Source organism: Solenopsis invicta, chromosome 12, assembly GCF_016802725.1.
Source record: "Solenopsis invicta isolate M01_SB chromosome 12, UNIL_Sinv_3.0, whole genome shotgun sequence".
In the NCBI taxonomy this organism is placed as follows: domain Eukaryota; kingdom Metazoa; phylum Arthropoda; class Insecta; order Hymenoptera; family Formicidae; genus Solenopsis; species Solenopsis invicta.
In genome coordinates this window covers 14,354,272-14,381,616 of record NC_052675.1, presented here as the reverse complement: position 1 = coordinate 14,381,616, position 27,345 = coordinate 14,354,272, and the positions used below count along the sequence as shown (strand labels likewise).

Genomic DNA, 27,345 nt, shown 5'->3' with positions numbered 1-27,345 from the left:
CGACGACGACGTCGGTAGGTGTGTACCTATAGTTAATACCGGGTGACCGCGAGAAACAGCGTGCCGCCACGATGGCGCAAGCGCGACTACGATCGCGTCCGTCGCTCGTGGTCGAAAGCTCGGCCAAAGCTCCCACCTTATGCTCGAGCGAGCAGCAAGGTAGCTTGTGCAAGCCGCGATCGGGCGTTCCCGATGGGCTCCGGAACATTTGGCGCAAATGAGACTCGTCTGCCTGATGCGACGACGCGTCAAGCAGACGGGAATCTCACGGGATGACGATGCAACTGTTGCATTATGCGAACGTCCCCTCGTAATCCAGAAACGTCCGATTCTTTTCCGATCTACCTCCGATAACTCAGCGAATTCAGTCTGTGAATGTCCCATGCATAATACAATGAATAAATTGAAGGAATTTGAAAAAGATGTTCCAGTTTGTTTCCCTTCCCATCGCTTAGAAATAATTGTGCCTATTGTATACACTGTTAAAGATGTCATGAAATTCAATGTATTTTTAAGTTAAACGTTAAAGTGCGTTAAATTTAATGTATCCATAACTGAAAAGTATGTGCGTGAACTTGGTGTACTTTTGACAATTTAATTATTTTTTTTTATGTACCTACCCTTAAAATTCACTTCTGCTCTACTATATTAAATTCTGCTGTCGATTTTTAACAGTGTAGAAAATATTGGTTTCTACAAACTAGAAACTAGTTAGTCTCTTGGTGAAACAAAATCCTTCCAGTTGTCACTGTTAAAAATCGCCAGCCGAACTTAATGTATAAGAAGCAAATTTTAACCAGGTACATTAAAAACATTCACTGTACATTTAATGTAAATTTTACGTTGTCAAAAGTGCAAATACTTCAATATTATAAATACATTAAATTTAATGTATATCTTAAATATACATCGAATTTCATGATTACATTTTTAACCTCGATCCTAGGATCCACAGAATTCTACAAATGTAGACTTGTAGTCTTGATCGCGATTTTTCTTTTTATTTCTTCTAGATGATTTTTGGATTTTTGTATTAACTAATCGCATAATTTTCATTCATATTCAGATATCACATAGGTATCAATTGGCATTCGAGATTGTAAGATTGTAAATTCACTTTTTACTATCCGCGATAAAAAATTTTTGCACATAAAGGAGAATGATACGAATGATTTATGTTCTAACAAGGATCACGTTGCAAGGCCGACGTTTAGCGCCGATCCAACCAGTGTCGAGCATGTAAGTTGCCATGTAAAATGACACCGTAACATTTCGCTTCCCTCGTTAAAGAAGACGCGCGCGTTCGATTTGTGCGCTCGCCAGTGCCAACGTGAACACCTTAGCAACGTCCAACGACACGAAATTTCGTGTTGTGCTTACATATCGCGAATAGGTAAACCACTTTCGAGCTATTTAAATGCTCACGCGAGCAGATAAATATTCTTAGAGCTGTATAATACTGGGCGTGCTATCCAAGGTGGTTCGCTCTACTTGCGTGCGAAATGTGCAATTTCTGCGTCGCTCCGCGTACGCAAAGTATATCGCAATTGGTATTTAACTTCATGCCCCTCGTTATATCTGACGAAAGGATACTTCGTGATACTTTGCACTCGTAGAAAAGTAAAGCGACTCTTTTACGATTAGAAAGCAGCAAGAACTGTGACTGTGGAAACTATGAAATCATCAGTCGCATGCCGATGTTTGCTGTTATTTGCACGATTCCGAGCCAGTGGCCGATCGCTTTAACGCTCCCAGTAACTTTAATTACCGTCGTTTTGCTAACTCGCCGCAGATCGTTTTACACGCCGGAGAAAGATCGCGATGCGCGTCTCTCGTCGCCGCCGCCACTTTAATCGTAAAGGATTTTATTATCTTTAAACAGCGCGTAAAAGTCCTGGCGCGCTCTCGGCGAAGAAACGTGCATCGTCATGCCTTGCCAAGGGTAGACTGGTTAAGAAATTGCTACAAAGGAAAATTTGTATATGGTCTCTTGTCTGGTAGACATGTTTCACAAGAAGAGAAAAAGATCGCCCGGAGGAATACGAATAAGAGAAAATTATTAAGAAATTAAATTAAATTTCTGTGCGTTTGTTTTCTTTCTTCACACACACACACACACACACACACACACACACACACACATATATATAATCATACTTCAACATTACCTAAAATATAAAAATTTCATAGAATATTCTATTATTACGTTTGAGTATTTATGTAAAATTTAAGCATAACTTGTTTATTGGTTTAAATATTATTTAATTTTTTTTTACTCTCGAGTCTTATGTAAAATCGCGTTTTACAGTATTTATTTGCAAATTTGATGAGAAAAGTATTACTTAAATAGCATTACTAAAATAAAATCAAAATTTTCATATATACTAATAAAACTCTAATAAATATTCGTGTAAAAATTTATTTTAGTCTACTTAGTCGTTTAAAAGTTATTTATTTAAAACAACAGCAAAATATAGTAATTTTCGCTGCAAAAATCATTACGAATCAAATTTTTCATTGTTTTCTGCTTTGTAGAGAGTTTTATGAGCAAAATTCTTGCATTTGAGACCAAAATCTTTTGTTGTTGATTAGAAGAAAAAAGAATAAGCCAAAAGAGTCTTCAGTTTTTAAATTTCAATAACTTTTAGTTCATATTGTATAGCCAAAACTTCCTTAAATCGATATGTTATATTGATTTACATACTTTTCTTCGAGAAGAAAAGAAATAAAACACGGATCTATATAAATATCTTTATATTTAAAGACAGTATGGCAGTGAATATTGTTATGGAAATGAGTTTAAATATATCATTTCGAATCGGGGTCTTCAAATATATAAATTAAATAACACGATTTACTCATATATCCATGCGTACCTTCTCTATTAGGCTTGCTTCTTTTATTAAAGCAATTCTCGTGACTTAATATAATAGCTTTCTTTCTTCTTTTCTTCACAATTCTTGTCCCAGCGGGGGTTTTCTCAGGTAAGGACTTTATTGACCACCTTGTCTTTGCGTTTCGCTGTGATGAAATTACCGGCAATCATGATATTGCGAATTGTCTAGAATGCAAGACACGACGCGAAGAAATGCGTGAAAGTCAGTCGTCGCGCTGACACGAGGGACACTCATTGTCAGAAAATTTAATTGGTAGACGCTCGTTAATAAGTGCGCGCGCACGCACTAATTATACTTGCTTCGCAATAAGGCCATAGACTAGACCGTAATGGACGCGGGCATCGAAATTGTCTCATTATTCGCTTTAAAAATAATCTCTGATGTGAATATTAAGATTATGATCGTTCGCAGCGAAACATTATCGAGCCTTTAATTCTGGCAAGCTCGTCATTAGCTTGGATATTTCAATTTAAATTTTTATTATAAATTCTACTATCTGTTTATGTCAAATATTTCGATGTTATATGTATATTTAATTAGTGTAATTATTGTACATATATTGTACATATACTAATTATGTTCATAATTATACATATAATACATCAAAGTTGTTATTATAAACAGTGAAAAACATTTTGTATTTATGTTAAAATTGTTAAAAATTCTTGTTAAAATTTTTAAATTTTCAAGATATTCAAGTGTTAATTTAACATAAGACAATTATATTATTTAAATATTTCGTCTTAATGGATATTCAATATTTTTTAAATGTTACACTAACACAATTTATGGATGAACAATTGACACAAAAATAATATATTTTTAAGACATAAATTCTAAATATAATAAATGAATAAAATTTAAGTCAATTATAAATGTCAATAATATAAATGTCAATTTCGACAAAGAAATATGTTTCCACAACGTTTCTTAATTATGTCAAAGTATTACACTTTTTGTATTAATTTTTTTACATAATATCTACGTTATTTTTGAATATATTATTTTGTGTTAAATCTACAAAAATTTAAGTGGATCGTTTTGGACATGTAATGTATGTTAAATTTAACATAAATTTTCCTGTAAACTATATATGTGTAAAATATATATATATATACTTTCGTAAATACATATATATGAAAAGCAATTGTATAAAACTGGCACTTAATTTTAGTCGTGCTATATCGCTGAAAAATTAATCGGATTTCGCGTATGCGGAAGTTAAGCAAGTCACATTAAACTACAATCTTTTGGCGGAATGTTACATTGACCAAGTCTCCGTGATGAATGGCGGCGGGTTGCGCATTCAAAAATTTGCGTCATTCGTCGGGAAGACGCCTGAGCATTTAATTCGTTCGGGTTTACGTAAGAAAACTATGAGCTGTGAGCGCATTAGCCACCCCGCCAAGCTCGATGCGGTGGCGTAGCTGCGTAGTTCCGTCGCACGAGCCCGTGACATAACTTGACAAGGTTTTGGCAGACCTGCTTTTTCGGCCAACAAAGATTCTCTCTCTCTCTCTCTCTCTCTCTCTCTCTCTCTCTCTCTCTCTCTCTCTCTCTCTCTCTCGATGGGATGTAAACGTGGCGTATCTTTTTTGGATTGACGCGCGTCTTGGTCGAGATTTACAAGACAACATGGCTTACCCTGTAATCCCAGTGGTAACGATGATTAGCAGCTTTAACTACTGAAGTGCAATAATTGATCTTTGTCTCTCGAACAGGAGCGTAGTTATAATTTTTTTTTATATGTAAAGCAAATATTTTTGCAATCATCTTGAATGTATCATTAACGATCTTCCTTTTTTTTCTTATTTTTATTACAGTAATAGCAAATTGTAATTTAGTAGTTAATAATGAGTCATTATTTACGATTAGAGCGAACGATGTCAAATGCATAGGCAGTTTCTCACCTAGATGATAAATACATCATCCAAGATTTATTTGTAATGGCTGCAAATTTGAGCTATCAGCATAGCATATCCAGTTACCATTCGCTTGATTTATGTCACTATAATTTCGCAAACGCATCTCTATTTTGCACGATTCGACGTTCAGCCCCGAAAATTTTCCGCTACTCGGCTGTTTGTTATCTTTCTAGATGGTACCTCGATGGAGAGAATGATGAGCTTCGACAGAGCCGAGGGTCGAGCCGCGATCTGCAGAGAATCGGACTTGTCGGACAGATCACCTTGGCAATGAGTCCGTAATTTATTCTGGTTCACGAACGTGCACAAAGATTTATCTTCCGAGATTTTGACATCGCTCGTGTGTGGTGAGTGAACGGCTCTGCGAGTACGACTTGGAACATGTGCGACTTTGTTGAAGTTGGCCCTCCTCCTTTTAAATAGCGGCTTAATTACTAATTAACCGCTCTGTTTAGCGCGACCGCGCCGTGTGTTGTGTAATGATACAGTCTCCTATTATTCTTGCTCATGACTCGCAAAATATTTATAATTTCTCTGACACGCTTTTTATGTTGCTAAAACAGCGAGAATCCATTTAAGTTTAACATATTTACACGTGCAGATATGTATGTAAATGAGTGTATAAAAAATATCGAAGTTATAAATTATTAAATATACATATATTGCTTATTATTTTTAGTTTAGAAGAAAAAAAAAACAATTATTGGATTATATTTTTCTATACGTTTCACACATTTTTTTTAAAAACAGGTTAAAAAAATATTACAGTATACTCTCTATTCATTTTAATCCACATATACAGGGTGTCCGAAAAGATCGGAACTAAACAAATCCCAGGAAACAAGGTGTCGTCAAATGAATCTTAAACGTCTCTAATGTCAATAAGACGTCATTAAAACAACATTTGACATCAATCCGTTTGCTAGGACGTGTTAATAAAATCGAGGTAAAGAAGGTTTATATAAACTTATGTCCGAAAATACTTTATTAAAAAGTTATAATTTATTGCAGTTTGCTATAATTATAATAAAAAAATAATAAATGTTCGAAAAATATTTGAAATGTGTTTGACATCAACACTTCGAATAAACTATATACACGTAAAAATTGTGTAAATAAGATTATATTTTTATTTAATAATATATTTTATATAATTTACTCTATTTGTTGTTCAAAATTAAATTATTTTTTACCATATTAAGAAATATTTCTCAATTATTTTGTACAAGTACTTTAAATATTCAAAATGATTTATACACAGTTTTCTTGCGACTATCTGTAAATAAATAAATAAATAAACAATTTGATTTATTTTACAGAATTGATCTTTATATCGCAATGAAAGTTTATATAAATCATCTTGAATATTTACTTCAATAAAACAATTCAGATTTTTTTTTTTCATTATTTCTTATTTCATTATTTCATTATTAATTATATTTTCAGAATATATATCTACTTCTTATTGAAATTATTAGAAAATTTCTGCAAAATTTTTTCAACTATTTTCAAATGCAGTATAAAACAATCTGCAATTTTTTCATAATTTTCTTAATATCTTGAGAAACATCCTATACATTCTTCGATAAAGCATTTTTGGACATAAGTTGAATGAACTTTTTTCACCTACTCGACCTCATTAACACGCTGTATAATGTGACCCTGATCTTTCAGGACATCCCGGATGTTTCATAAGTTATCATCTGATTATATGTTGAATCTCAAAGTTCTCGTGATCGCGTATACTTGTACTCAATACTCGAACCTCGACCACAGAACGAAACATTGCATATGCGCGTTGTGCAACTTTAACAAGAATTATGCATGTTCGTCGGTTTCAAGCGACGCAGTACGAAGTCTTATATGGCCCGTTGATCGCTCTTGTTATCGAGCACGAATGTACTGATCCCGCAGGCGCGCAGCTTATCATGGCGCCCTGCATCGAAATGGAAGATTGCTTATGAACGCCTTCGATACGTGACCACCAATAAACCGACGTCCGCACGATTCCTATTACGCAAATACGTATGCCCGAGAGAGTGATTTAACGGAAGATTATATATATACGAAGCTTGGGGCAGGCCGGTTTAAGACATTTCGGAGCCTGTCGCGAGAGAAGATTTAGGAACGTCGCGTCAGTAGACGCCACATCATTAACATGTAAATAATTACGGGAGAAACACGAGAAGATACATTTCAATCGGATTTTAAGAGATTACGTTTCTTAAATAACGAACCTGAAAAATGTTGAAAGGCTCCTGTAATCGCGATAAGTAACTTCGATCTCATTAAATATGTGATTAAATTTATAACATTAATATATCTTCGGATTTTTCCCTACTTCTGGTCTTCGAAGATATAACACTCGCACAACCATCTAACTGTATTATAACAATTTTAATTTTACTTTTTATAAAATTTATAAAAAAATTATTATTGTACACTTTTATCTGTACGATTGCAGGTCGATCTTACTTCCGTCACTTTTAAAGATTCAATTGTTGGACATCAAATGTTGCCTTCATCTCTTTAACCTTTGATGGACCATATTGTTCTCATCGTACATGACCAAGTGAAGGAAGTGAGATCGTCAAACCACTACTTTTATCTACTCCTTGGTTTATCTGTATGACTTCACTGAAGAAAATCAAAATGTTTGATTTTAATGTATCATCTATTTTGATATGCAAACCAGTTACCTGATATCATTATAAGTATATGTGTATGCTAAGATTAACAACTATCTTTTTATTATAATCTGCTCGAATGCCTTCGTTTAACTTGTATTGGCATTTGTGTTATTTTTTATTTATAACAAAATTTAAATAAAGAGACGAATGCAAAATGATATAATCATTAATATCTTGTATATGCCTATTATAATATACAAATACAGTTTTATTACATTCTTATTTTCACTAACAATATTCCTCTGTAGGCCAATGTTTTTTTTTCGCTGCTTTCCTGATCCAACTCCGGGTCACTAATACTGATAGCATTTTTGAAAGAGTTTTCGGACTCTAAAAAATCTGAAAAAATTCGATACATTTTTTCAACATTCCAAAATACGATTTCAAAATTGTTTGACTTGAAACAACTTTTACTTTTTTGTACGTGTCTGAATTAGAAGCAGAATAATTCCAAATTGAAAATTTGCCTGAATCTTCAAACTGGTTGGGCCACGGAGAGTTAATTACTCTCTTTTATTTATTTTTAATATTTTACTTCTATTTATTCCACGAATTTTCTGTAATTTATTTGAAATCTCTTCCTCACCACATATAGATTGTTTTCTTTACATTGTCAGTCCGTCTTAAATCATCAAAGCGATAAATCAACTATACTTGAAGCATTTTGACGAACGGTGCTCTCAACACGCGTTTATTGCGGTTCGAACGAAATAATTCGGAACGAGCTCCGTGACACGCCAACTCAGCGCGATCGTGCAGAATACCTTTCGTCCGTATTTCCCGTTTATTGAGAGCTCGCGGAGTTCGTGATTTAGCTCAACTACCACGACGATATCTCGCCTATCACGTCCGCCCACGAGTGATGCACGCTCAACTGATCAAAGCGGTCCTTTGCGACGTCGTCGCAAGGGACGAACGAAGACACGTGCGATGATTCCGTGAGAATTTATGATCGCTCATGCGGGTCCGCAATCATGGGCCTGCGAACGGATTAGTCGCTCGACTGGGGCGATCCGAGGTATGAATCCGACGAGCCGCGTATACGAGGAAGAATAGTCTGAAGAAGCTCATCTTCCGCTACTGCCGTCGTCGATAAATCACCGCGCGGCCTTATGAACCGTGAAACGTGGACAGGTTACTGTTCCCCCGGGTTTCTGCCGACGCCCAGTATAACGAGAATGTTTCGTTAATGACCTCATTAAATCAACGAAAGGACGGCCGTCGGCCTCTATGCGCGAGCGATATCTCGTTTTCTTTCACGACGATAATTCATCCCGACGGTCGCCGTCGCCTGTCGTCACCGCCGTCAACCGCCGGCAAATTGTTACGCGTCGCAGATAATTTGTGTTGCACGTTCCGCCTCTTATTGATCGTATAATTCGCGCGAGATCGCAAGGGCCGAATTTATCTCTAGCAATTGCGCTGCTCACGCTGTTCTACTTCGCATACATTTTTTTTTAGAATCTTCCCGTTCGTTTTATTAAGTTTCAGCAATTGTTAAATCGTTCCCTTACAATACCAGTTAATTATTTGACACGATTTGAATGAAGAGATTCTGCATAATTTCGCTGCGCGGGTGATCATTGAATTCGTTATTTTAGAAAATTTGTTTCATTTTTATTTAAATCATAAGGTAATTTTCTCTTTGCGAAATATTAATGATTTAATAACTAATTATAGAAAATACTTGATGTATGTGTATAAAAAAAAATTTTGCGTTTGACGTACGTTATCTATACAAAAAAAAAATTATTATCGACAATTCATTGTTTCAAAAATATAACAATAATCGGACTTATGAGCCTAGGACTTAAGGCTAGGAGTTACTCGCAAAAAGTCAATGGCAAACGAAACATATATAATTAAATATAATAATAAACGTTTCGACTTTTAATTAACGGTCTTCTTCAGTGTACAAAAGAATTTAACATATATGGGTAACGGAAGTCCATATATGATGATCGTATTGTTGCACTTATGACGTGTCATAATATTGTGTGTAATTTACCGATGATGTAGAAATTGAGACTCACAAATCCGATTATTGTTATTTTTGAATTGTATTCACACTAGTCTTATTATCACTTATTTGTTCAACGTTTTAATTCATTGTTTTATATATAAAGCAAGAATATAAAATCTTGAAAGAATTTATATCCAAAAAAAAACATAATCTGTTAACGTAAAGAAATTTTTTCTTCACGTAAGCAAATTATGTCTGTTTAAGTTTATCAAATTTTTTCAAGATTTTATATACTTGCTTATATAGGAAACAATAAATTGTTTTAATTAATTTCATACTAATTTTTTTGTGCACAAAAGTCTATTCTCAGATAATTTTATATTAAAGCTAAGATACACAATCAATTATGTCAACCATTATATAATGTCGATATAAAGGTATGCAAATGCGTAAATGTTTTTCTTATAAGAGTCTCCCATTTGTATCTCGTCGAAATCTGAATGTACTTTCATTAGCATGCACATTTTCATGCGACAGATTAAGTCGAGCAGCGACAAATCATGCGCGACGCGATGCGCATCGAGGTAAAAGAAAATAAATCCTTACACGTTACAATCGCTGCTGCATGGATCCTCGTACGTGCGACGATCAGGTTCCGCGACGTCCTGCGGCTCGATCGGAGGGGCGCCGATCGGCGATGCCCCTCCGATGTTCAGGGAGGAGGATCTGCGAGGACCGCGTCTTCTCATCGCAAAGTTCCGCTCGCGCGAAGGGAACCGCGGCGTTTTCTTCTTCATTTCCGTCACCTCTTTCACCGAGAGCCCATTGTCCCAAACCATTGTTCGCTAGCGAGGTCCCGCCGGGAGGAACAGCTCCGCCGACAAGACTTAAATTCCGCAGTTGGCGGAAATTCGCACAATTCGGTAGGAGGAGGCGTTTTTTTTTTTAACGCACGTTATTGCGCCGATGAAACGACACGGAGGAACGAAGCGGTAACGGCTGTGAAAGCGCGCGATGACACCGTTGTCCCGACCTTCGATTGGACAAAACTGAAACCAAACCAAACGCGCGATTGCCTAAGGCTGTGGCTGAAACACTCTTGCCGAAATACACGTGACTTGATAAATCGAGTTACGCTAACGCGATTACGCGAATCGACTGCGCTCGTCATCGCAGTTAAATTCCCTTTTCCTCGCGAATTGATTTAAAAAGCTTATTCTTTGAGAAGCACGAGAAGCCCAAAGGCCTTTAACATTCAATGTTAAATTCGTAAATAAGCTTTTAAAAATTCCAATTTGCTATGGAAAAGTCCACTGGAGAATTTATCCTAATAACAACTGACGTAATAAGCAAACATCGTATACATTACCGCTCAAAAGTAAACTTGAGATTTTCTCGTGTCTGACAAAAAGTTAAATATTTTGGTAAAAAAAATCATAGAAATGTTTTAAAAGGTGCATTTTAAAGAGTAAAGATAGAGCTTTGAAAATTTGTTTTTTAATTTTGTCTCTACAATATTTTATTCCTAAATTATATAAAATTGAATAATGAAATCTTTTCTATATTTATTTTGAAGTGCTGTAGCCTGAAATAAAACATCAAAAATTAACAAAAATTATTTTAAAGTAGGTTTGCCAAGCTACAGAACACTTTTTAAGAAAAACCGATGCAATGATTTTTCGCAATGATACCGAATTTTTTGAAACTAAAAAGTTTACGAAAATAAAAAAAGGGAATAAAAATGCGGGGTTCAAAATTTTTAACAAATTTGTTTATACTTAATTTTTCATAAAATGTTAGAAAATCTTAAGCGTGCTAAGACTTTTGAGCGTTAGTGTAAATGTTCTTACATATATAAAAACGCAATACGTAACAATTCATTATGCGTCCATCCATCAAGGAAAAGAATATACGCATTTTTTTGCATTATTTAATAACACGGCCTGATCACATGTACATACGCTTCCAATATTTCTATGTTGATTCGACGCAATCGATGAGTCACACTTTTCTCAAACGTGAGTTGCAAAAGAAAACATAAGTCAATGAAATCACATTAGGAATACCTTCCTTATTTATGTATTACGACTCGTCGCTTCTATGGTTTCATAATCTACGAGTTCACGTGTCAATTAATAAAACGTCGGTATAGATAGATTGATTAGCAAATGAAATATGTGCTAGATAAAAGAACTGCGTTATTAATCGTGCAGAATTTTTAAGTAATGCAATAAACTACATAAAGTGCTTTTCCGTCTATCACTACAATGTGTGTGATACACTATTATACACTACCATTAAGGAAATCACATGACGCAATTCCTCTACGTGTGCATTTAATTACTCGACGCATTTAATTAATTAAAAAGAAAACGCATGACATTGAGGTGTTTCACGCTTCTCTGTGTAACGTAACCGTTGTTGCATCGTTACAATTCTGCGTCACTTTAGTGGAAAATATTTTTATTTTAAGCCGCGCAACTCTCTTTAAGGATGTATAGGACATTTATTTTTAATTTAATTATTTTAAACAATCAGGATGATTTCTGTAAAGTTTCATTGCGATCAATTCTGTAAAACAAAATTTATTTATTCATTTATTTACAAAATAAATAATTAATCAGGCAATCACAATAAAAATTTGTACAAATCATTTTGAATATTTAAAGTTACTTATACCAAAAAAAAAGAGAAATTTTTCTTAATGTTGTAATAAATAATTTAATTTTTAATATCAAGTAGAGCAAATAAACTATAAAAATATGTTATTAAATAAAAATATAATCTTATTCACACAACTTTCATATGTATATAATTTATTTGAAGCAATAATATTAAACACATTTCCAAATTTTATTTACTTTGCACTGCATGTCCGATACATCCTTAAACCTAATTCCAATACAACGTTGTAATATTCGACTTCATAGTTTTTTCATGATTTCGTAACAAACGATGCGAATTGTTACCCACGTTTCTCTGATTACGACGCTAATACCACGCAATAAATCAATCTCGTCTCTTTTTTCTTTTTAAATCGTGCGAGATTACGTTCTCGATCTTAATGCAAACTTTTTTTCGCGATCGCGAGTTCCACCGATTATGCTAAATCACCTTCCACGCTCATCCGCGCACGAGTTTCGACTGACTCGTCCCCTGCGAGGCGAGGCAAAGCGACACGGTCTGGTCGCAGAAGAAGGCACGACGGCGACCTTCGGACGTTGGTTTTCATTACGACCATTGTCCTGGATAACGCACGTCCGTTTTATGTCACCGTCTTCCGCGCTGCTTCTCCATTGCGGCAAGCGAACATCGTCGACCGTACCTCCATACGTCACTAATGCACATCGCGTGAACGGGCAAAACCGTCTCAATATTTTTGTATTTTCTTCACGCGCGTATATATCTGAATATATAAAAAAGATACACATACACGCAATAAATATAACGTATGCAAATGTAAGTTGATTGCGTGCGACGCTTTTACCCGCGAACGGTTGGTGCAATTTGGACAAGTCCCGACGAGACACGAACGACAGTGCGCGAAACCTTTAAAAGATTTGTGTGAAATAACTATAATTTGCTCTATACATACACACATCGGAAATACGATAAAGGGAAACGTTCCTAAGAACCTCGGACGGAGCCCTCGAACAATTTGCGCGTTTGTTACGTCGGTCGTAAATCATCCCGCGGATTATTCGAGGATCCCCGTACGCTCGCGACTGTTTCGCATTACGGCCACATTAGCCGCGTCTGCGTTTATCTTTATTCGCGTGTTTCCTCGGCGCGCGCATCGAAATGACCTTCCATGAATCGCAGTTTCAAGCGAACTCGCACTGCGTGCCACGCTATGCGTGCACCGATTATAGCACTCCGGTAAAGCCGGGGCGTCTACCATTAGGCAAGAGCAAGAGGAATAAAAAAAAAAAACTTTGTTACCCGGCATTGAGTCAAACTCTGGCACCACGCGACCGATAACCCCCCCCCGAGATGTTGACATCGATAATTAGCCAGACACCAGGAGTAATATTGCACGTAACGAAAACAAATCTTCGCGTCTCGACAAGGTATTTCCTACTAGAAATATTATTATTTCCGTAGTAACTGACGTTTTCTGCGAAATTTTGTCCGACGCTACGGCCCTCGATTTTTATCGAAAGAGGTAATTTAAAATTATTTAGCGCCCGCAAAAACATTTACGAGCGAAATATGACGCGAATCGCCTACATCACGTGATAGCGCGGCTCGTCATCGTTACCTCCGATGTCTCTGCGATGCTGTGCACGCTACAGCCACGTTTATGTGAATTTAATGGCGACGAGGAGTCTCGGCTAATTTGATTAACGAAAATAACGTTTCTTTCAGAATCCATTTTCTCCAATTTTCTTATCCTTCTATTTTCTTAGTCTGTCGATTACTTTCGTTCATTTTTTCTTTTGAGAAAAGATAATCGTTCTACTAATCAGATTAGTAACATGAGCTGTTGCACTTTATTTCTCCTTTATATTTTCAAACTCAGAATTGGATAAGTTAATATTCTTTTTTAATTAAATTAAGTTAAAGTTGATGGTTCGTAAAATTAATTCATTTAAAAGCTGTATGAGCAAAAAACTAACTCAGTTAAAGTTACGTTAAGATTAAATTAAATTAATGAAGATTAAGATTAAATTTAATTAAATGAAAAGTTAATTTTAAAAAGCATTATTTATATTAAATTAGATCATTCAAAACAATTATAATCTAGATCATCAAATAAATTTAATATTTTAATTAATAAATTAAATAATATTTCATTCGAAATTAAGTTTAAGAAGTAACAAAGAAAATATTATTTTTTATAAGAATGTACTTTTTCTTTTGTAATTATTTTCTGTTTCACATAAACAATTTTTTTACTCAGGAAAAGTTAATAAGTTAAAGTTGTTGCGATTTGAAAATAACAATCAAAATTAAAAATTAAATTATTTAAAATTAACTAAATTAAATTCAAATTTATTAACTTTATACTTTTAGTATTTAATTTCTATCATTTTAAGTAATTACTATATCCAACCCTGTCCAAAATAAATTCGGCACGCGATATTTGATTAAAATGTAAATTAAACTTAGGAGCGAGACAACCGACAAAAGCACACCACACCTGGAAATGTACGATTTCCGTCACACTTATCACAGCAATGAATTCAAACGTACTTAACGCGTGAACTAGTTCGAGTTCACGAATTGGTTTAATGGACAACGGACTCCGAGGCACTCTCTCACGCGGGGAACTCGCATAATAATACGACGCGAAATACAAGGATGACGATCGTGTCGCGCTCGCTGCAGCACTGAATACGACTGCCGGCGGCCGGAGATCCAGCCAGCGGCATTCCAGTCGATAAGGATTATCACGAAGGAATAACCTGGTTATCTTGGAAATCCTCGACTGAAGTACGAGCGACAATCGACGCGGTCGGCCGCGTTAATCGTAAAGCAAACGTTTCGAACAAGAGCCCGCGAGAGCGTGCATCTTCCGCATCGTTTTACAACCCTTTATCGTCACGCCGATCTCCCTGCTCCTCGCGCGAGATTACGCTTGCATACGCGTTATTTAACCCACGAGTGAATTGGCGCAAAGTGTATCTCAGTGAGATGCACGCGGCGCACGGGACGTTCGTCATCCACGTCGAGATATTGCAGTCGTTTCTCAGCCGGTGCAGAGACGAGTCATTCGCGTGCGCTAGGTGCTTCGTGAAAATGTCTAACAGCGGGATTTTATTCCCCGCCTAATTCGCGTACTGATTTTCCTGCGTGAATTTAATTTGCTACTTTATTGCGAGAGGCAACGGGATATTAAATAGCTATACAAGATAACCATTGTCTCTTATTTCTTGACAAATTATTTATTTTGGTAATACAAATTTAATTCGGACTTTCATTTTTTTATATTCTTATGTACATTTTCAGCAACGTAAATTAATCTTAATCTCGATTTAACTTACTCTTTATGTTTTTTAATTCTTAAAAGTTAAACAAATAAAAACTAATTTAAAAGTTATTAGAAATAAACATTAATCCAATAAATTAATTAGTAATAAAATTATAATTTTTTAATGTATTAAATTAAAAATATATATTTTTAATTCAATACATCAAAAAAATTAATTTAAACTCTAAATATGCTGTTAATAGATTTCTTCTTGTCATTATCTTCATATATATTTATTTCATAATTTTTTAGGTCGTTAAATAAATTGGATGCTTAATTAAAATTTTTTTTACACCCCAAAAAATAAAAAAGTAAGGTTAGATGTAATTTTACGTGTTATTTACAAGTTTTGTTTATAAATTATGTATCCGTATATCCCACCATGGTGATCCAAAAATACAAGAAATTAAAAAAATTTTTTTTAATATAAAAAAATATACTTTGTATTTCTAATTTTTTTTTAATAATAATAGGCAGTATAAAATTTTTATTGGTATTGTTTATTTTCTTTAGATTAATTTTTTGATGAAACAATTTTTTCTATTCCTTGGTATCTTTTTGCAAAAATTCACTGCATTTGAGGTATATGTAATTAACATTAATAGTACCAAAATATCTTCTGTATTCCAACAGATTAATATCACATCTGCTGCCTACATTTCTACTTTCATTTTATTTCATGTACATTTATAATATATTGCTTATTTATTCAAAGACCGTTCCATGCATGAATAAATACGGATGTTTAGACACCGGATGTCTCAATATTCATCTCGCTATGTTTGATCGATTCAAATTCTATCCTTCTATTTATAATAGGAATTATATCGTCGTAGAGTTTTGCGTTTCACGAAACGCACGAAATGTATTTTAAAACGCCATGTGAGACGACAGTCTCACCAGCAGGTTCCCAGACCGAGAATCCTTAGCAGCGAGACTGCTAACTGACTTATCGCGTTTTACAGGGGGACGTTTAGTGCGAACCTCTTTCCGTCTCGGAGTAATAACTTAAGACGATTTACTCGCAGCATTTGTTAACCCGGTTGTCCGTACGAGTATGGTCGTATAATGCACTAGACATTATAAATTCAGTAAAAGGAGCCTACAAGTTTTTCAGCGGAAAATTTACAATATTCAAAACTTTGATGCATGTCTAATTATAATATTTAATTCCTAAGAAATAAAAATTATAATGCTTACAGAAATTAGATATATTATAATTTTTAATATTTAAAAAAGTTTATAATACTTATAATATTTATTTCCCTCTTCGTAATTTTATTGTCTAATTATTATATTACATGTGTATAATATTGTAATTATGTATATATATATACATATACATCCGTATGTGATATACATATATCACATGCAGTTTTATATTATGTAAAACAAGATTACAGCATACTTCGAATATTACAAAATAGCCGCGTAGCAACAGAAAATATTATCCGTGCCCCCGGGTTTAAAAGAATTGCACGAAGTGCAGTTTCGGACAATGACGTGCGCTTGTCACAACAAGCAAGATGCATTTATTTACCCCCATCGTAAAGACATGCGTTCGATCACGAGCGTGGCGCGGTGCCAAGAGTCGCGCGAGTTCGAACATGATACCCGTCGTATCCGTGACAGTCACAAAGAAGCTAATCATGAGTTTTCGATGTTTTCTGAAAGGTAATGGTAGCGTCCACCTAAGGCTCGCACGCAAACAAGAGGTTGCCTGTCTTTATCTTTTTCATTAAGATACGGCAAACATTTTATTTCCCATATATAAATAAAATAAATAAATATTAAGTAATACATTTTAAGATTGCTATTTTCCAGCATTTACTAATTATTTTTTTTATATAAAACTTTTTATGGATATGTATTCTATTTTGTGTACAGGACATTTAAATATCCAATTTATTTAAAAAGAAACTCTCACATATCTACAATAACGATAAATATCTACCAAGGTTAGTTAACAAGTTAAAAGTTAAATAATGAAGTAAAAAGTTATTAACTTTTAACTTAATTAATTTTAAATAATTTAATTTTTAATTATTTATTTTTGAAGCTCACTAACTTTAATTTATTAACTTTTTTCCGAAGTTAAAAATTTATCTATAAGGAAAAAAAATTACAAAAGAAAACATATATTCCCACACAGAAAATATTTTTTTATTATTTTATATAAACTTAATTTACAAATAAAATACTAAATTTGTTGGTGATATATTCCATATTATAATTGTTTTGAGTAATCTAACTTTAAAACCTTACGAAATTTTAATTTAATATGAGTAATGCTTTTCAAAACTAATTTTTAATTTAACTTAAGTTAATTCAATCTTAACGTAACTAAATTAATTTTATAAGCCATTAACTTTATAACTTAATTTAATTTAAAAAATATAATAACTTATTCTGATATCTATTAAAGTGAAATGCTACTCTGTATTACAATACGGTTGTAGCATAACTGTATGTATATATTTGTGAAGAGACCTTAAAGCGAATTGCTGACAGATGCATACATAAATCCTTTCGCATCCGAATGCGCGTAATGACACGTGCAGAGAAATCAAGCGTCCGAGAATAACCGCTACGAAAATGCTTTCCGAATTACCTTCGGGCAATACTTGCGAAATGTATTTCGACGAAAATACGAAAATAAGCAGTCCTCCTAAATAGTTCCTGCAAACTATCTAGACCCAGAATGTCTCAGATTTATCAGATACATCTGCTCAGCTATAAATCTTCTGAACCTAAAGACGAGTTTCTCGTATCGAAACTTTCAATGTGAAACCGTTCTATCATTCATCTTTCAACAAGTATTTTAGATATTTTAATAATTCAATTAACGGTCATATAAAAGTTTACAGAGATTACTTATATTTGCTCTGATTTTCGAATTTTTAACTCACTGCGCATCGTGAAAAATCTCATCCTCTTGATCTCTTTCTTTCTCGAAAATGTCGAGAATGTCGCTCGTGTGCCACGAATTTTCCAATTTGGCTTCCATCCTGGGCAGCAATGGAACAGTCTGCACGTGGCGACCACGTGGAGAATCGCGAAGGAGTTCACCGACAAAATCGCGAGTCACAGTCAGATTTATCGATTGCAACGATGAATTCGATCGCGATCGCCGGACCGAAATGAACAGAAACGAGATCGCTCTTTCCGAAAATGATTATGGGTTTATATGCGAGAGCGATTTTTACGGGAGCGATTTTTACGGACGCGAAGAGGCGTCGCCCGAGGAGGATTCGGCGATAGCTACGATCATCCACGTTCTCTCTTGCCGACTTACGGCCTGCTCTCGAGCACCCGTCCAATAACTTTATCGCCAGGCTGTTTGTCCCGATAGTGTGGACGACCGGTCGATCATACTCTAAATTTAGCGGTGGCGCGCGAGCGAGAGAGAGAAACAGAGAGAGAAGTAGCGATAGAAAGAAGAAAGAGTAACGCACGCATGTATACACGCAAACACGCATACGTCCGGAAGGGAAGACGCAATCGCACGCACTGAGAAGAAACGCGAAACGCACAATGATGATTCGCCACCATGCTCATGCTCATGCGTTGTCAGCAATGCCAGCTGATCGCGTCGATAGTTTGAGTCAGTTTGACTTTCACGTCGATGATTTATCGATTTGTTCGGTAATAACCTTGTTGCTCCGACACGTAAGCGTGTTTTTCTATACCTGACCGATTGAACGGTGCTCTTAGTCACTTCGGTCCGTATTCTCAAATCAGTTTTATCGATAAAAGTGAATTGAGAATATTAGCCTTTATTAATTCTTCCAATACCGTTGTTATACCGTACAATGCAGCAAAAAAAAGAAATAGATTAAACTACTTTGTTTCTAAATCAACATAAAATTTTTATGTAAACAAGGTTGGTTTAATATATTCTTTTAACTAAATTAAGTCAAAGTTAATGGCTTATCAAATTAATTTAGCCACGTTAAAAGTTACATGAACAAAAATTAATTTAATCGATTAAAAATTACGTTAACATTAAATTAACTTAAGTTAAATTAAAGTTTAAAAAAGTTAATTTCGAAAAGCATTCTGTATAGCATAGAATAGCAAAAACATTGCAAAATATTGCTGCAATGTTTCAGCAATATTGCGGCAACAATAAAATCGCTTCAGAAATATTGATACGTAATGTTGCAGCAACGTTGCAGCAATATTTTTCTATTTTGTACTGTATTGGATTTTATTCAGATTAAATTAGAAATTCACAAGTTTTTAAAATTAGACTACTCTTACAATTAAAATAATTATAATTATGGATTATCAAACAAATTTAATATTTTATTTGTAAATTAAGTTTATATAAAAGAACAAAAAAATATTGTTTTTGTTTTTTTGTGTAGAAATATACTTTTTCTTTTATAATGTTTTTAAAGAACAGAAACATTTTTAACTTGGAAAAAAATGTTAATAAATTAAAATTTATGTTTGAAAAATAATTAAAGTTAAAATTTCAATCATGTAAAATTAATTAAGTTAAATCACAAGTTATTAATTTTTTAATTAATACTAATTAATACTCACAATCAACTCTGCATATAAATGATATCAATTGTACATATGTAATCTGTTATATGATAACGTTAATATATTAGTAAAAAATACTCACGGCTTGTGTACAGTTTAAAAAATAACACTAATGTGTAAAAAAAATGAAAGCAGAATAATGTATACGAGACGAGAACGTTATCAACCGCGAAACCGGATATATTGGAATTCGAAGATTAAAATGTAAAATCGATTGCAAGAGATACGTTGCAGAAGAAATTCGCAATGAAGTACCGCGGCCGACAAAGCAACGTGTTTCCTGCCACGGCTAGCGCATGGATTGCGCATTACAAATTTCCGTGACGGCATACATATATACACTCTGTGTCTGTCGCGAATGAATGGACGCCCACGCCTGCGTCTATCTGCCTTTCAATTTATATAATAAGAGGAATTTATCGACGTCTGTCATGGATATTACCTAACATCAGTTATCCGATAATTTTAGACTTATCGAACGCGCGCATCGAACCTAGCGTTAAATATTTGCGGTGCCTTCATATTTCCTGCCTTTTACAAAACCCCGATTATAAACCGAGTACGCTTTATTCACGTCGAATTTCAAATTGTCAATTTACCTAGAAAATTGCGTAGATTAAGAATTTTATAAAACGTCAACGTCGTCGAAGTCTGATAAAACGAAGTCCAGGAATTACGCAGGATCAAAATATCTTACCGTATTTGTTTTACAGGCCAGAAAAAAATTCTAGAAGCAAAGTATCCCGGAATAAATCAAGAAGACGGTAAGTTCGCGCGCTGAAGAACGTTTAAATCAAAATATACTTGAATAAATCAAGACAACAGATTGCGATCTGGAGTGCGTTAGAGTGTTCATTTTGATGGCGATGTACAAGTCTTTTCAATCATGCCGCGTCACGGTCACCCCACTGAGCACCACCAAGGTTGATTTAATCGTATTCTTCCGTCACTCTTAATTTTCGCTCCGCCCATTGTAGCATCGTGACATCTGTGAAATTTATGCGGTGCGTTTACTTCAGCGCTTCCGACGCCCGTATACGCGTTATAAATTATTTGCGCGCGTTTCCTATGTATATTGCCTTGAATGCACACGCTATATCAGATTGAATCAAAATCGTTCCGACAATGAGATAAAAATATCGATGAAACGACGTTTCCCTACGATTTCAAGTGTAATCTCTTAAAATTATGTGAAGATCTTCGTTTCCACTTTAGCTGTTTCTCAAAATGTCAAGATAACTGAACGAGCTGACGAATCGAATATACAAATAATAATGCATCGCGAAAAGGGAGACTACTTTCGATGAATGTATACAATACTCTTCTGCTAGAGCGCGGGACACGTGGCGGGCTCCATGTAAACTGAAGACGACACGTTTTTCGCGGGGAATTCTAAACTCCTTCGTGCATCGGCTCACCCACGCGATGCATTCCCGTACGATGGCAACGAGGCGAGGGGCAACGACGTGATTATGCGTATGCACTTCGCATGCAGGCAAGCATGCATACACAGCGTGTCGCGTGTCTACGCGCCGGATACTGACACGTTGAAGTATATAATGCGATACGGCGAAAATGCGCACTTTGTATCAAAGCGAGTAACGAAGAGAGGCCTCGAAATAATCGTGCGACTGGCGAGTTCAACGTATTCTCGTTATTGTGGTGGCGAGCGCGTAGTTAATTTTAAGATCGTTTGAAGCGTTTCGATGTTAAACAAAACGTTTACTCAAATTTTATAAAAGAATTTCTTGTGAGAATTCCTAGATTTTCCAGAAGTTTCATTCAAAATTTTACGTAAGATTTAACAATTTTTTTAAAACAGTTTTGAAATCATTATTTTGCTATATCTTTAACGTTTCAATCACAAAAAAGCCACTTGAGTTTTAAATGTTAAATTTGAGAAAGTATTAAAAAGAAATAATATGAAAAGGCATGTAACGATCTGACGGCAATACATGGATCTATTATATCTCTGGGTATAATAGATACAGAATTACAAACACGATTAAACACACAACGCCAATTTAGAACGATTGTCTTCTATTGTCACTATTTTTTAAATAAAACTGGCGAGTCAAATAAGAATGTACGTGAATGCAACGTGTATGTCATACTTATTGTATTGATTGGCGACATTTTGTATTCTAAGGAAAGAATAATTAAAGAAACAATTTTTTTCAAAAAGAGAGATAGAATTTAAATTAAAAGTTTATTTAAAAGTAGATTCCAAAAATTTTTCTGCCTACTAATAAAATCCCATTAAATTACATGATATATATAATTCTTCGATATATATAATTGCAGTTTTTTCTCAGTAATAAACAGCCTGTTAAAGTTTTTTTTAAATTAATCACTGTTAGATATGTAAAATTATCGTCAGGTTCAACGTGACAATTACAATAAAATTAAAATGGTAATTTGTTGATAATTTTAATACAATTCATTGTCTTTGGTCATTTTAAATAAAAATAGATTGTTTTCCGCATTAATGCATAAGATAAAACACTATTCTTCTATATTCTCACCAATTGTATTCTCTGATGAAACTAATGAAAACAATTTCCCATAAATTCTCTGTCTCTTATGATAAAATTGCGCGACCGTCACTGTTATGAATGATAATTTTATCTCTGATAATGAATCGTATAGTGAACAAGAATTAGAGAGCAATGTGAACGGAAAATTTCAGAATTTGCGCATAATTCTTAATTTTTAGTAACATTTTAAAATTTAGTTTCTTATTTTGTTACTTAAAATTAGCCTATATCTTTATTAGAAATTCCTGTAGTAGTACAATTATAAAAAGTTTATTTTATTTTCTGTATACATTATATGTATATATTATAAATTTGAGTGTTTCTGTTTCTTCTTCCTTATATTGAAACTTTTCAAATACATAACACAATTTAATAACTCAAATATTAAAGTAATAAATAAAGATGTAAATCTATGAAGCACAACAGTATGAGAAATATAAATTAAGACTGTATTGCATTTCTGTCACACCTTTGTCTTTGAAAATCCTAATAAAAAAATTTTATTTGAAATTTCACTAGTTATGTTTATATAGTCATTATGTACATAGTTCTTAATTACTGACTGTATGCTATATGTATATACACATATATATAGCATATGAATATTTAAATACTTTATGGAAAATATAAGTTAAATAAAATGTTTTACTTATGTTAAAGATTAAATGCTTATTTTACAACCTTTATATCAAAATGTTTTATTTCCAAAATTTTTTTCTAAATCACCATCATCTCGGTTTATAGTAAATTACCCGGTAATTTTTCAAATTTATCGAGTAAGTATCGTATCAGATTGGGTCATTTTCATCTCCAATCATCACGGTGCAGAAAAAGAGAGTTTGGAACAATTTTCCGAGTTCAATTTGGCAACTTGACACATGCGCCGGTAATTTCTACGTATTTCTATTTCATCACAAAGAAGCTTGCTTTTAACTTCTTTTTTTATCCAAGGGTGTGCGCATTACGCGCGTATATGTGCCATCATAAATAAATAGTCGCGTGACGCAAAGAAAATGCATTTCTCACAGGCAATATGTTGGACTGGTTTGTTTTCGGAGCCTCGATACGTAACTTTCAAAATCGCATCTGTGCGTTATGTTTTAATAATTAACAACAAAGTACAATTTTAATTTTTGCATTACGATATTCTGCTTTGTATCGCGCAACTTGTTTGCTTAATTTCAATTCGTACATCTCCGTTTTTTTCTATAGAAAAAGCATATACTGAACTTTCCTTAGACTTTCAGGCTTCGGCTGCGATCCCGCTTGGAGCAGCGCAGAAATCGTTGCCAAGTCGCCGTCACCGTCGCCTGAAATCGCGTCCAATATCCATCCATCCATCGGACGTTGCTTGAAAGTTAAGAATTATCCTGTTTATTCCGCACCCAAGTTACCATTCGGCGAGACTATTTTACGCGCAACGCGCACATATGTGCGCGCAATCTAAATTCGATACGATGCAATTCCGCTGGCAGAAACGCTCGTGAGGAAAATCGTAAGTATAATCGCGCGCGCGGAGATCAAAGATCCGCGGCGATTATTACGGATCGTGATGTTAAGAGGAGATCGAGCGAGTTGTGAGCCGAGGCGGGCGAGCCGTGAGAGAGCGTTAAAGTTAAGTCGATTATGTCTCTATTACACACGACGCGCGGGTGCCCACGGGATTCGTGACGGTGCTATTAACGCCGAGCATTAGACGCAATAAATGGGCAGGCGCGTCGTGCCGCGATCACCAGAAATAGTTCTTCCCGGAGCGAGAGATCGCGTTGATTATATCGTCAGCCGGTTGATAAACGTATCGGGGTCTCATTCGTTCTCGCTCTCCGTTCGTGCGATACGGCAACGGTATCTCGCGACTTTTTCCGCCCGAGGATGATAAGCGACGATATCTTCGACGTTAATTGCACCTGGTACGTCGTGGATTACGATTTCGCTCGGTCGCGGCTCCTTGTTAAAGAGCGTCTATTCACCGTGGCGTGAGATTCGAGCTCGTGCGGCAATAATGATAAATAAAACTGGAGTAAAGTTACTAAATGACGAAGAATAACGGCAAATGAAAGTTTTATCGCGAGTCGAGTGCTACCAAGCTTGGATGCGCTCCTTTACGATTTCACTGCACTAGGAAAATAGTTTGTTTCGCGAATAAAAATTTTGTTGTAACAACAAAATAACTTGCTTAAAATGTATCCAACAAAACTAGAGGAAAGTTGCCAAATGCGTACCACTTAAGCTATTTTTTATTATATTTCGCATTTAGTGCTGTTTTGGATACAAAAAGGTTCGAAATGTAGTTCGATGTTTCAGTTATTTAATTATTACATGTTAAACCTTTCAATAATTAATTTATTACAAACGTTTCTGTAACATGCTGCAAAAGGTGTAATATAGAAAACCGGTTGCTTAAACGCTATCTGCGATCTCTTGATCGTATCATCTTCGAAAATATCGAATTTATAAATTAAAGTAATTGAAAATATAAGGAACTATTAACTAATATTTATTTTATTATTAATTTATCGAAAAAACGGTTAAACAATCAATAATTAATAAATAACAATAATGAAAATGTAAGAACACTCAAATAAAATTAGCTTAAATTTATTTTTGTAATTAACATATTTAATAAAACAACATATTCAGTTATTGCTTAAAAAATGTCTCCATTACACAATTTTGTAGCAGGCACTAATTTTTTTTTTCTGGTGTCTTATTAACCTTTTATCGTTAAATATTACGGCAATTGCTACATATAAAATTGTTTAAAGCGTATATGATATCGTTTAATTTAAATGAAGATTTAAGGAAGAAATAGATCCTATTAAATATTTATGCCTATGAGATTTAATTCAATTTTAACAGCTTCCCATTGACATTTTGATTTCCTCGCAAAAGGAAAAGACGGTTCTAAATTAATCAGAGTATATGTACATCTACGACTATAAATATCACGGTTACGTTATATCCATTCACAACGTTCAAATTAATCGATTCGAATAGAAAATATTTATTACATATCCGCGATTTTATAATATTCTCACGAACTCTTCTCGGAAGCTGCTCGAACCACGGCTCGGCACGAATTCCAAATCTTCGCCGAATACGCTCTCCTTTACACCATTCTTCGCGCGTAAAGACTACGCGTTATTTATTTCGATAAACGCGCGCCGGAAGAGCGAGGGACGCATCCCCTCAACGTCCCTGCGCGCACACGCGAGCCGTCGAAGGAGATGAAAGGGAAGTATTTCACGCGGTGCGAAAATACCGCGCGATCCTTGGAAAACTCTCTCGAGTTTCAGTTTGTTTAGCGAATGCCTTATAGCCTCATCGCTAAACGACTTAAGCCTTCACTTTCCGCAGCGACGCCGGTGAAGTAATGCGGCGAGCGCGATATTTACCAGAAATGTCGCTCTGCCTACCCTTTCCCTGAAGCTCTCAAATTACACGGGCCAAGAACCGGCCTGAAGAATTACGGCCTGGCCGCGCCCAGATTGCCGCCCCGTAAATCCGACGACCGCGCTTTTAATTGCCCTATTCCGCCCTTGTACCAACACAGACGGCCATCGCGAGACGTATTTAAACGTATCGATTAACATTGAAATTTTTGCCTCGAGTAACGATCCAATTGTGTGACCTTCTTACATTTATATTATTTTCGATGAAAGGAGAAAGGTGTGTTTAATCCTTAAATCACTGTTATGGGCACTCCGTGTCCAACCGATTTCTATTATGGTTCGTTGAAATCTCAGAGTCCCCCTATTCCTTACCCTCTTCTTAAAAAAGGTTTATGATGAAGGAGAATGACCTCTTTGCGATGACTGACCGAGGTCGTCAATTTCTTTGTGAAGAGCACCGGGTTCATCTTTGAGTCAACCATCAGTAACGTCACATTCGTATTCAAATTTTCTAAATGTCTGTATTCAAACATTTTTTTCTCGAAAGAAAATCACTTATTTTAAAAAATGGATTTGGAAAGCAGATTTGTGACATCAAATTGCATTATGTGCAAGCAAGGCAATGTTGAACCCCTTAAAAGATTTTTATTTTTACACCAAAATAAAAAAAATACTTATCTTTGTGCAATATGCATTTTTCTATTCGTCTCTTATTGAAAATATCATTTATTTTTTTATGTATCCAAATAATTATACTTTTTAACGAATTTGGAATTCTTGTTAGATTTTGCTTCAAAGATTTACTCTCATTTTCTTATATACATTTATTATAAAAAATTATAATTTCTCAAATCAAAGAATTCTTTTTACTTAATTTGCGTGTGATTAATCCTCGACAATTAAGTTATATAATACTATTTAGATTTTTTTTTTCAAAAGTATGAACATTTATTTTAGAAACTTGAAAATTCATGAATTTTTAGAAACTTCTTTAAATAGATGATAAAAATTGATTGCATACGAGATACCAATGACGGAGACAAGAAGATATCATTAAGGGTTAAATGTAGGATCGATATCTTTAAGGTTTCATCCCTTTTGGAGATCCGTCGCGTGGCGCGTTCCCATATGTTCGCAAATTAAAACGTCCCGCACGGCGACTTGCGCGTGCGTGCGCAAATACAAATCTGAAGTGTCCGACGATGAACCGAAGTAATTTATCAATCTGACACGTTCACACAATGCGTGCTATTGCTATTGCGCCGTTGGTTTCGACCCTATGAAAACTCACCCTCGGCATTTGCGATGCGGGAAACGCGCGCTGTTAGAAACAAATGCCGTGAGGCTTACGATCGTTAATAATCGAGATTCTCTCCTTCGAGGCGAGACTATGTTGAAGATAAAGTGCATGGA

General features: G+C 34.8%; 2 protein-coding genes across 7 annotated transcripts in view; both read right to left on the bottom strand.

Annotated features, from left to right (window-relative positions):
* Positions 1-27,345, bottom strand: part of LOC105196933 (four and a half LIM domains protein 2) — a 153,913-nt gene that overhangs the window by 64,383 nt on the left and 62,185 nt on the right. Inside the window, exon 1 of one of the 6 annotated variants that reach the window (XM_011163098.3) lies at positions 18,359-18,471. The exons of 4 other annotated variants lie outside the window; for them this stretch is intronic. In XM_011163098.3, the coding sequence (XP_011161400.1) occupies positions 18,359-18,456 (98 nt within the window). In that variant the 5' untranslated portion in view covers positions 18,457-18,471. Of the gene's footprint in view, positions 1-10,081; positions 10,406-18,358; positions 18,472-27,345 lie in introns of those variants that run through there. One more of the 6 variants, XM_011163094.3, reaches the window with a different exon arrangement.
* LOC113004419 lies at positions 10,425-13,064 on the bottom strand. Its single transcript, XM_026137650.2, has 2 exons — positions 12,590-13,064; positions 10,425-10,524 (listed from the first exon to the last, which is right to left on the bottom strand). The coding sequence occupies exons 1-2, from the start codon at positions 12,904-12,906 to the stop codon at positions 10,431-10,433; spliced, it is 411 nt and encodes a 136-aa protein (XP_025993435.1). The 5' UTR covers positions 12,907-13,064; the 3' UTR covers positions 10,425-10,430.